Raw genomic sequence first — 12,351 nt, 5'->3', positions numbered from 1 at the left:
ACACACACACACACACACACACACACACACACACACACACACACACAGCATATGGGTCTCAGGAATTAAATTCAAGTGGCAGGAATGTTTACCGGATGATCCATCTTGCCCATCGTACGTTAATATTTCTTAACTAGTATATCTAGATCCTGACCCTTACATAAAAGAGTGACTTTTGCACTCTGAATATTTCTAACTATTTTATTCCAAAGCTCACAAACTCAAGTGACTGCAGGAACTACATGGTCATGTAAAGGTCGATAAAGTCTTGAGTTTAGGTAGAAATTTTGGGAGGATGAGGACCCTGAATTGCCAGGCCTAAGCCAGCAGTGGTGTTCTCTTCCCTTAGTGCTGACAGAGTGGCACCCAGGGCCTGAAGCTGGCCAGAGTGGCAGGCTGCTTCTGGTCCCGTGCCCTGGCCCCACACCTAACTTTCAGGGAAAGCCAGAGTTTAGATGCTTACATGGCGCCTCCTGTTGGAACTAATAAGCTTCAGCAACAAAACCCAACACTCAGAGATGAGGAAACAGGCAAATTGCTTTTGGCCCGAGCATTAGATTTCATCTCTGCTGTACCAGTGATGTCGGGACTGAGCTCCTCCCTGTGGATGTGTCCATGTGGAAAATATTGTAAAGCTGAGAGTCCCTTCTCTTCTCCACGTAGGATGGTGCGTCCAAGGCTAACCATTTATGTCTGTCAGGAGTCGCTGCAGTTGAGGGAACAGCAGCAGCAGCAGCAGCAACCACAACAGAAGCAGGAAGATGGAGATTCAAATGGTACTTTCTTCGGTAGGTTGTCCTGGGCAGAGCAGGGCAGGAAGAAAGGAAAAGAGTTGGCTCATGGCAGCTGTGTCAGAGTCTAGACCAGTGAGGCCAGCTGCTCACGTTGCTTGAGCTCTTAACCTGTGCCGCGTGCTGTTCCCAGCACTTCGTGTATGCTTCAGCTAGTGTCTGCTGTGTGTCTTCACCTTGTCTCCAGTGTGGCACAGAGGAAGTGCCCGGGGCTGTTGAGTTCCTGGTTCCTACGGAGAAAGGGCAACTGAGGCAGGACAAGCTGCAGGCGCAGGTGGCCCTGCACTGACTGCCGTCCTGTCTTTTGCAGTGTACCATGCTATCTACCTAGAAGAGCTGACAGCGGTTGAGTTAACGGAAAAACTCGCTCAGCTCTTCAGTATTTCTCCTCAGCAGATCAGCCAGATCTACAAGCAAGGCCCAACGGGGATCCACGTGCTCATCAGCGATGAGGTCAGTCTCAGCCGGGAGTGCTGCACCACGGTTTTCAGGGCCCTGGCGGGACCAAGAGCACTTCCTCCAGGCCTGAGCCAGGGAGCCTGAGCTTTGACAGGGAGCTTCAGCTCTTTAATTGTAATCCTTTTGAACAGATACCCTCTTGCTAGTTTGGCCCGACTGACCCTGAACTTGTGGGTTCACATGACCCTCCTGCCTCAGCATCCTGCCTGGGTAGCTGGGACTGTTGATGTGAACCACTATGTCTGACTTGGATTTTGTTGTTTTGCTTACCTCCTAGTTTTGAAAATTAGGAATACAGTTGGGGTGGTAATGCCCCTGTAGCCCCAACACAGAGGAGTGTGGAGGCAGGAAGAGCATGAATTTAAGTTCATGTCTGGCTACACAAGTTCAAGGCCCACCTGGCCTAGGTGAGATGGAGTCAAAAACAGCAAAACACAAAAACTGGAGAGGGAGAGGTGGCTCAGCATTTATGAGTGTTTTCTGTGCCACGTGCCTGTAGCCTCACACAGGAGGACCACTATAGCTTGCACTCTGCCACCCTAGCTGGCGGGCCTGGATCAGGGAGTGAGCTTCTGGCTCGCGGAGACACCTCCTTAGAAAACAGGTGGGCAGTGATGCTTGAGCTCTCTGTGTCATAGCCTCACACACACGCATATGCACCGCACACACACATACGCACATATGGGTATACACACAAAATTATATGTATCTTTTGTACGCTTTTAGCTCAACTTAAATGAGTCTAAATAACTGTAAGAAAACAGGAAACAACCTGGGAACCTGCCACAGAGGGCCTCTGAAAGCCTCTGCAGTACAGACTGTCAAAGCAGACGCTGAGCCTGATGGCCAACTGACGGGCAGAGTGAATGGAATTTTATGTAAGAAGTGGAGGGGACAGGAACTCCACAAGGAGAGCAACAGAACAAGATAATTTGAACACAGGGAACTTCCCAGAGACTCATACTCCAACCAAGGACTATTCATGGAGATAACCTAGAACCCCTGCACAGGTGTAGCCCATGGCAGGTCAGTGTCCAAGTGGCTTCCATAGTGATGGGAAGAGGGACTGCCTCTGACATAATCTGATTGGCCTGCTCTTTGATCACTTCCCCCTGAGGGGGGAGCAGCCTTACCAGGCCATGGTAGAGGACAATGCAGCCACTGTTGATGAGAACTGATAGACTGAGATCAGAAAGGAGAGTAGAACCTCCCCTATCAGTGGACTTGGGGAGGGGCATGCATGCAGAAAGGGGAGGGAGGGTGGGATCGGGAGGGGAGGAGGGAGGGGCTTATGGGGGGATACAAAATGAATAAAGTGTAATTAATAAAAAATTAAAAAAAATTTATCACTTGGGGGGAAAATGTAAAAGCTGTATACGTGTGCACACAAACACACTCACATACATGTTAAACTGGGAGACATGATGTTTCTTATAGCTCCAACCTTTGGAAGGTAGAGGCAGGAGGATCAGGAGCTCAGTGTCATCCCTGGCCACAGCCTTTTCAGTGCCTGCCTGAGGGAGAGGAAAAGAGAGAGCTTGCTGCTATTCTGACTATATTCTTTTTAACCCAATCAAGTCATTGTCTGGTCCCAGTACTGGAACTGAGGTCAGATTACAAGAGTAATCTAAGAGCTAGAGCTTTGTCAGAGGATGTAAATTTGATTTCCAGCGCCCTCTTGGTGGCTCACAGCCATCCATAACTCCAGTTCCAGGGGTCTGACACCCTCCCGTGACCTTCATGGGCACCAGGCAGGCCCAGGATACATAAACGTGCTTGCAGGCAAAGCATTCAGATTCTAAAACAAATTTTAAATGGTCTGGGAGTGGTGGTGCACACCTATAATCCCAGCACTTGGGGAGTGGTGGTTTACAAAGGCCAGCCTGGTTTACAAAGCAAGACCAGGCCAGCCAGGGCTACAGGGAGAAACCCTGTCTCAAAGTAAAATAAAACAAAACAGATTTTAGTGATTTAATACAATTATTAATTTTAACATTGAGTGTGCTTTGTTTGTGAACGCGATGTGCGTTCAGGTGTGTTCCCTCCCATGCATGCGCTTGTGGAGACCAGAGGTTTATTAGGGTGCTTTCCCCTGTCGCTCTCTACCTTAGTTTTCACACTGGCTCTCTCACTCAACCTGAAGCTTGCTGGGCCCATGGCTGGCCATGGAGCTCCAGGATCTGCTGGCTTCCTGCGTGTGCCGCTGTGCTCAGTGTTTTCTAGGGTGCTAGGAATGCGAACTCGGGCCCTAACTCGCGCTATACAGCAAGCCTTTTACTGTGACCTAGCCATCTTTTCCACTCCTTTCGGTCCTTATGGCTATACGTTTTTGAGACAGGGTTTTGTATTCAAGTCTAGCCTTGTATCGAAAGAAGGTCAAAGGTGCATGTGTGGGCCAGAAAGCGTATCAGAGTCTCTGGAGCTGCTGTTACAGGTGGTGTGAGCTGCCTGACGGGGGAGGAACTGAACTTGGGTCATCTGGAAGAACAGCAAGCACCCTCCAGCCCCTCCCAGAGTTTTTAATTTTAGTTTTTAATGCTTGAAAATCTTTGTTCTGCTGTACTTCTTAAAGCAATTTGTTTCAGCCAAATAACTTGCTTCAATAGAAGCTGAAAACATTTCTTCTGAGTAGAATTATCACACTTACAAAGGTGACGAAAAACAAGTCACTATTTATGAAAAGTTAAGTTGAAGTGTTGATGTGTAGCTCTGAGGTAAAACACGCTTAGCAGACACAAGGCACTGGGTGTGGCCCTTTAAGACCTTAAGAAATTACATGGCTCTCTTTTGTGTGAGTGTGCTTAATTTTGTTCTGTTTTGTTTTTCTCGAAGACTGCTGTCTCACAAACAGCACGCTGGCCTCAAACTCAGAGTGGAGTCGAGGATGATCTGAACTCCTGGTCCCCCTGCCTCTGTCTTCCAAAGGCCACGATGACAGCGTGCAGGAGCATCATGCCCCGTTGATGCAGTGCTGGGCTCAAACCCAGGGCCCCTTGCAGGATAGGCCACTAGTACCAACTACGCCTCGGCCGAGCCCTAGTCATGCGTCAGTTCCCTCGGCCCATGCTGGCACATGCTTGGCTGACCTGTAGTGGAGCGCTGCCCTAACTGAAAACACGGAGTCAGCGCCGGCTCTGTCCTGCTCTCTGCCTCTGGAGGCGAGCGCTGTGGAGCTTTATTTCTAGTTGACAGAATGGACCAGGTGCGCTGTTGCCGTAACAGTGTCACTGGGGTTGGTTTTGTTTAATTTTTGAACTTCTAAGTTGTGTACCAAAAAAATTACATTAATGGTGTTGCTTCAAGTCATCCATCTTTTGTCAACTGTGATTCGGTCACTGTTGAGTTAGACACCATGCCGCTCACGTGTGGGTTTATTCTCCTTATAAAACTTCATCTTTGTAGTCCTGCCTTTGCACTGAGACATTTATGCCTCAGACAGGGCACCATGGTAGGAGTCCGGCTAGCTTTCTTCTTTATCTTACGGTGCTGGGGCTTGAACATGCCAGGAAAACACCCATGCCTGGACCTTATGTTTGGCCCGTAAATAGGACTCTGGAAGTGTGAGGCTCCTGTTCTTGTTTTATTAAAAGAAAAAAACAAAAACAAAAAAAAAAAAAAAATGGAGGTTTGAGAAAGGTAAGTAGAGGAGGGAAATTAGGGAGATTTTAGGAAAGAATACATGTCTAACTTGGAGGTCTGGTTGTCAGGCCTCTGTGGGCCTTTTAATATCTTTGCTAGATCTTGCAAAGTGCTTCTTCTAAGGTGTTGGCTCACCCAAGGAAGCATGTACTCCTGTTTCCTCTTCTAAAACCACTGTTTTAGATGGCCTTGGAGAGGAACTTGTCCAGAACCCCAGGTTTCCTTATGGCATGGCTCTTATGCCCTGTAGCTGTCTCGGCAACTGAGGCTACCTGCTTCCGTTTGGGCTTTTTCACTTCCCATCATGGAGGCTCATGAGGTCCTGCCACACAGAACCTATAGGAGGAAAAGCTCATAGCCCCACCCCTCCCCAAGGATCTAGGCAGTTATGGTTTTAGAGCGAGGAGGAGACCTTTTCTTCAGAGGTGTGGCCCTGGGGACTTGCATGCTCCCATAAAGAACTCCTCACCCGTCCTTCTGCAAGCAGCCTCATTGGCTCATCAGATAACAGAACCATGTAGGTGCAAGAGATTAGCCTGAATATGAGGGAGACAACAGAGGATAATAGGTGGCGAATATGATCAAAATTAATTGCTGTTTTTAGAGACTTTTAGCTTTTTAATTTTGCATATGTGGGGATATGCCTAGTGAATGCAGTTGTGTGTGGAGGCCAGAGCAAATGCTGGATCCCCCCAGAAGAAGAGTTACAGATGGCTGTAGATGCCATTTGATGTTGGGAACCAACTCTGGTCAACCTGGGTCCCCTGGAGGAGCAGCCATGCTCTCAGCCCCCAAGGGAATGTCATACACATGCTTACAAAAATGTCATAATGAAACTTTCATGTGTCACAATAGGAACTGTAAAAACATTAACAGGCTTTTGAAAATCGGGAAGAAAACACATGATTCTACGGAAGTCCTTGAAACTCTCATTTATGTGACCTGCAAACCCTCTCCTGCAAACGAGCCTCCGGTGGGAGAGGCAGGGAGGCTGCAGGGGTCCGAGAGCAGCCAAACAAGCGGCTTTGCTTGGTTTGTCCTCTGCAGTGTTGGGGTTGGAGCCCAGAGCTTGGGGCCATGTCCGCAGTCCAGGAGAGCCTGGTGCTTGTGATCCTCCCGTAGAAAAGTTCACACGCAGGGTCTGCAGGCCTCATTACATGTCAGAGCGGAGGGCCTCGTCCCTTGGTGTCAGTCTAAAGACTGAATCTGTCAGAGGCTGGAGAAATGCTCAGTGCTTTATAGCACTTGTTTCTCTGTGAGAACCTAAGTTCAGTTCCCAGCACCCACGCTTGCTCAAGACCTACTGCAACTCCAGTTCCAGGGGACCCAATACCTCTTGTGACCTCTGCGGACAGCAGGCACGCCTGTGGTGCAGGGATCAGCAGGCAGACAAAACAATAGAACATGTGAAATAAGTCTTTAAAAAGAAAGACTCCAGCTTCTTTAGTCCTGCCTCCCAAATCCTCTGAGGTGCCCACCATCCACTGGTAGAGTTTACAGGGGCAGTGGTTGCCCTGTGCTGATTATGAGATGTCCTCTGCCTTTCTTTGAGGCTGTGGAGCAGAAAGGGGCCTATTTGAGGTGGAAGTTAAGTATATTTCTTTTTTACCATGACTTGTTTAGCACCACATTTTCCAAAGTGCCTTGTTTGTTCTATTGTTTTCGAAGGAAGGGTCTAGTAAAGCTGTTCTACTTTAGTTTTGTAAAATTAGGATTTATTTTGAAATATTCTTGAATTTCAGATGTTGCCAATACCTTCCAGAGTAGGCAATATGAAGGTAGCATTCAGAGTTAGCTCTTCTGGCTTTGGAGCTTCACGGACTCTTGCTGACTAGTGGGTCCCTTGGAACTAAGCTGGAGCCACAGGGCTATTCTTAAAGTTGAGCAGCTTAGTCCTGAGCGTGATGTCTCCGTGTGCTTCAGTACAGTGTCATATTCAAAACAAACTGCAAACCCTGGGCGCTGATCAGCAAACCGTGTTGCTCTTTTCAGATGGTGCAGAACTTTCAGGAAGAAGCCTGCTTTATTCTGGACACAATGGAAGGTAATAAACATACTCTCACAGGTCTTGTTTGTCAGGGTGTATGTGAGGTGGGTCATCACATATTGTGGTCATGGCACGTACAGATCATAGGACAACCTGCAAAATTGGTCTGTCCTTCCGCCATATGGGTCCTAGGAACCAAACTCAGGTCATTAGGTTTGGCAGTGAGTATCAGTAAGATACATTGATCTTACTGCTAACCCAAGGTAAGTGTCTCTCTAAGTGTGCAGCTAGAGACAGCCTCAGGTGCTGCTTTAGAGCTGTCCACCTTTTTAATTTCTCTTTCCTATTTTAATATAAAGCTACCAAAATTATATTTAATTTTTTTATTTTTATGTGTGTGTCTGTTTTGCCTGAATATCATAATGCCCTAGAGGCCAGAAAAGGGCCTCAGATACCCTGGAGCATAGTTAGAGATACTGTGAATGTGGGTGCCAGGAATTGAACTGTGGTCCTCTGTGGTGCCCTGCAAGAGCACCCACTGAGACACTCTCCTGCCCCCACCTTTAAAAAACATAATTTAGGGCCGGGAATGGTGGCACACGCCTTTAGTGTCAGCACTCACGAGGCAGAGGCAGGCAGATCTCTGTGAGTTTGAGGCCAGCCTGGTCTACAAGAGTCCAGCACAGCCAGGGCTTGTTACACAGAGAAACCCTGTCTCAAAAAAAAAAAAAAAAGAAAGTGTTTGTGTGTAGTGTGTTTGTACACGTATGTGTGCCTGAGTGTATGTGGCATGCATACAGTCCAGCAGGGGCTGAGGTGGTCAGCTCAGTGCTGGAAACTGAACTCAGGTCCTCTCCAAGGACAAGTGCTCTTCACCATCTTTCCAGCCCTATTTGGGTTTTTTGTTTTCTTTTTTTGGAGACAAGCTCTGTCACTGGCCTGGACTTGCCCAGGCTAGACTGGCTGGCCATGAAACTCAGGTTTCCATCCGCCTGCCTTTGCTGTCCCAGCACTGGCAGAAGCATTCACTGCCAGTGCAGGGCACTTTTACGTGGTCAAGGACAGCTCTTACCCACTCTCTTTGTAAGGAGTTTTGAGGGTTTTTTTTCAGACTGTGGGCTTTAACTTGGGTTTAATTTGCTTAGCATACACAGGCCTTGAGATTGATTGCAATTCTAAAACAAAAATATATCTAATGTTTTACCTTTTTTGAGGTAAAGTTAGAGACCCCTTTTTTTTTTTAATATATACTCTCTATGGAATGTAGGCTGGCTTCAGACCAGCAGAAACACCTCAGCCTCCCAGGTGCTTGGATCAAAGGCACATCATTCCCAGGGATGTATTTTCCTTCCTTGAGGAGGAGATGGGAAGAGTATTTGAGGTAGGAGAGTCATTATTGGACATTGTTCTTTGTGTGAAGTGGCTTCTTATTAGAGGAAAGGACACTTGGCAACTCTACCATTCTTTCATCTTCCTTTAGCAACTGAGGAAATGGAGGTTGTTTTTATACATATTTTTTAATTTATGGGGAGGTCTCATCTTGAGAAGCCCAATGGAAAAAATGCTGAAAGTCACTAATGCTTAATCCTAGCACTCAGAAGAAAGAGGCCTGGAGAGCTCTGTGAGTTTGTGGCTACCCTCAGCTATACAGCCAATTCCAGGACAGCCAAGGCTACATAGACCCTGTTGCCCCCCCCAAAAAAAGTCTTTAAAAGCCACATATAGTGGCACAAGCTCATACTTCCAGAACTTAGGGAGTAGAGAGAAGAGAATAGTGAGTTCAAGTGAATTTGAAGCAAGCCTGGGCGACATAAGATCTTATCTCAAAACCAGATGAACAGGGGCCGAACAGGGCTCTTAGAGGTCAAGAGCTCGTGCGGAGGACCCAGGTGTGTCCCCAGCACCATACTAGGAGGAGGGTAATTGGCCGTGGCTACAGTTCCGGGGTCCCTCTCTGGCCTGAGAGCACCGTGGGTGCGCATGTGCCACACAGACGTACATGCAGGCAGCACACAAAAGAAACACACTCTACAGTACAAAGCATGGTGGGTGCTCAGGAGGGAAGCTGTCCAGTTCCCAGCCCCACGACTCAGCTCTTTGGAGTCCACATGCTGGAAGGGAAGACCCAACTCCCACACATCTCTGATCTCTAAGTACATGCCACGGCACCACCCCAAAAATAAGCATAATTATAACTGTGTGTAAAGCATTCAGTGCGCCTAATCTTTCTAACGCTATTGCTGTGCGGCATAGTACATTGTAGAGGACCAGTGTTCTCTCCTGGCGAGCTTGTGTCTGATGTAATTGTCTTGTTGGCACTGCCTACTATTGTAAGGGCGCATCATTCTGCGTGTCTCTGGCCCAGGAAAAGTACAAGCTTGTAATTATGTCTTTGTTCTACCTTCTGCCTGTGTGGGCTGGCTTCTGCCACCACACCTGGCTATCCAACTGGACTTTTTATTCCCTTTCACAAGATAGTTTTCCCTTATTGTTTCAAAGGAGGCTAAAGATCACCCTTCTCTCTCTCTTTGCAGCAGACACCAGCGATAGCTATCATGTCATTCTGAAGTAGGAGGAGCATTCCACAGTTACTGGCTGTCGCTTCCTTCACCTCTGGATGACTGCCCTTTTGAAGGGGACGTGACTGGAGATTGAAGGTCTTCAGGAACCTGCTCATCTGGATGTTGGGGTGCTGTGCAGGGCGACCAGGCTCTAAAGTAGCATCCCAGCCAACACCCTGCAGTGGCTCCTCAGATCACTCCAGACATGGGGTTCAGCGGCAGTTCCTAGTGTCTGGCCCCTGTTGAATGCCAGTGAGAGCTCCCCGTCACTAGGGTGTGTGGAGAGCACAGTGGTGGTGAGAGTGTGATATGTAATGGGAAGATGCTCACTTTTGTGACGTAGAACTCTGACATTTCTCTAATACGAAAGTGAGCATCTGTATTCACAGACCGAAGTTACCAGCCTCGTTTGTATCGGGCATTGTCAGCTCTGCTTTGCTCACAACTGACGGCTTCATCAGTGAGGAGAAATACAGAAGTTTTCCTCACCCCCCCCCTTTTTCTTTTTTGTGAGGCAGGGTCTCAGGTTCCTGCCTCTACCTCCCGAGAGCTGTGTTTGCCACCTTGCCTGTTTCTGCAGGCTTGGGCTTGCACCGGAGCCTCACATGAGCTAGTCAAGCCCTCCTCCAGCCGAGCTCCAGCAGGCCCCTCTTTTCTGTTAAGACAGTCTCAGGACTTTGATTTTGATTCACCTGTGATATCACAACTGAGAGTGTTCTGGGCTAGTATTTATTGGGGTAGGAAGAATGATAAATCCTGTAGAAGGATTATCTTGTTCTCATCCCCTCAGGAGACCCAAAACAACTGAGGTGCAGAGTGAGCCAACTGAAGATAAGGAGGTACAGAGGTGATACAGCTTGCCAGGGGACAGGTGGCTGCTCCTGGGCCCTCTATTCCCAGTCTCTGACACGGAATGCCACCCTTGTCGCCTGTGCTCACCATCTCTGCTCCCTGGAGCCGTGTGGAAACTGATGGATTAGCCTCCGAAGGAGGACAGCATGCCTAAATAACGATCCTCCAGACCTACAAAACCAGACAGACACCATAGTGCCCGCTCAGAGCTGTGGGAGAGACAAGTGTGTTCCAAGTTTATTGTTCCTGAGTGCATCCTCAAGCTGTTTCAACAGTGGCCTGTTACAGCTGCTCCTACAGTCTTACTTTGGCATAGTGTTTTTATGTAAACTTTACAAAAAATATATTCTTTTTCCATTCAAACTCACACTGTGTTTATATTCTGCCTTCCAAATGACTGGATTTCCGTGTGCACACACAGAATTTTAAAACACTGTGGGTATTTTTTTCACATGTACAGTTTTTTGTTTGTCTTTTGTTGTTTGTTTATTTGTTTGTTTTTCAAGACAGGGTTTCTCTGTGTAGTTCTGGCTGTCCTGGAACTGGCTGTGTAGACCAGGCTGGCCTCAAACTCAAGAGATCCGTCTTCTAAGTGCTAGAATTAAAGGCGGTACCACTGTCAGGCCACAGTAAAGTTTTATCCAGAAATTTTTTCAGATTTTGTTGAGATGAACAAAGAATGTTTAAAGATTCTGTGTTGATTTTGAATCTGTGTGTGTGTTTTGAAGTATTTGATAAAGCTTAGATTTTTAATATATAGTTTTTTGTTGTTGTTCATTAAAATCAACCTGCAATATGGTTTCTAATTTCTTTTGTTTTGAAACAAGTTTAAAGCCTTGAAACCTGAAAATTACTCACACTGAGGCAAGTTGACATACTAGACCAGAGTAGTGTTCTGGTGAGCGGCCACCCAGGGTCCCATATTGAAGCGGCCTCTAGTTGCGTTACATTCCGAGGGCTGGTTCCCGCAGCACGCCTGCTACTTCTGTCCTCAGCTGCTGGCTGCCGTCCCATTGCCGTCTGGATGGTAAATGGGAGGGGTGAGCTAGGAAGGCAACTTTTGTCCTGAGCTTCTTGCTCAGGCTGGTCCTGAACCTGTGCCTCAGCCTTACAGCTGCTGAGATTAAAGATACTTGACACCAGGGCTGGGTTTAAACCGGGTGACTCAAGGTTCCTTCCAAATGCATGAATCTCTGATTCTTGTGACGTACAAATGATGCATATAATTCTATTAATAGAATATATATATATATATATTGGTTATAAATTATATATCCTAAGGGCTGGAAAGTTGTCTCAGAGGTTAAGAGCACTGGTGTTCTTCCAGAGGACCTGGGTTCAATTCCCAGCACCCACATGATGGCTTACAACCATTTAACTTTAGTTGTAGGGGATCTGGTACTGTCTTCTGGTCTCCAGGGGCACCGGCCATACATGTGGTAGACATACACCCATACACATAAAAGAATAAAAATAGAGCAGGAAAATTGTATGCCCTCATTCCTACTTGAAATCCCTTTTCAGTGGAGTAGTCCTGAAAATTATAGAAGTGGATTTATATACCATTGTAGTTTTCGGTTTTGTTTGGTTTGACTTTTTTGGTGCTTTGTTTTGTTTAGACAGAGTTTCTCAGTACAGCCCTGGCCATCCTGGAACTCAGCTCTGTACACCAGGCTGTCCTTGATAGAACAGACATGCACCTGCCTCTGCCTCCAGAGTGCTGTCCCTAGAAGCAGGTGCCACCAGTGCCTGGCCAGCCTGGGACTCCAGTTATAGACTGGGATGTCCTGGAACTTGCATTGACCCTTCTGCCTCTTTTGCCCAAATCCTGGTGTCATCACACGTAGCTAAGATCTTTAAAGTCACCAGAAACTCCCTTCCCAAAGCATTTACTATGCCTGTGACTATTTACTATTTACTATTATGTGACTAATAAGGCTTAGTGACAGGACATTGTGATTATTGACAAAATATGGTCTATTATTGACCTTTTCAGTTAGGTGGGAAAAGTAGCCTTTTTTTTTTTTTTTCATTGTGACAGTAACATTTAAGTTTATTATAC

General features: G+C 47.0%; 1 protein-coding gene across 1 annotated transcript; it reads left to right on the top strand.

Annotated features, from left to right (window-relative positions):
- Positions 1-663: 663 nt before the first annotated feature.
- LOC129680566 (alpha-globin transcription factor CP2) lies at positions 664-10,652 on the top strand (the record flags this gene model as incomplete). Its single annotated transcript, XM_055612200.1, is given in 4 exon segments — positions 664-788; positions 1,102-1,244; positions 6,882-6,933; positions 9,411-10,652. Coding segments are annotated over 4 exon segments (358 nt in total), but the record flags the coding sequence as incomplete, so codon positions are not given.
- Positions 10,653-12,351: the final 1,699 nt, after the last annotated feature.

The sequence above is a fragment of the Psammomys obesus genome, unplaced genomic scaffold (genome assembly GCF_907164565.1).
Source record: "Psammomys obesus unplaced genomic scaffold, mPsaObe1.curated_primary_1811, whole genome shotgun sequence".
In the NCBI taxonomy this organism is placed as follows: domain Eukaryota; kingdom Metazoa; phylum Chordata; class Mammalia; order Rodentia; family Muridae; genus Psammomys; species Psammomys obesus.
The sequence above is the reverse complement of the archived record's forward strand: the minus strand, read 5'-3'. Positions and strand labels throughout refer to the sequence as shown.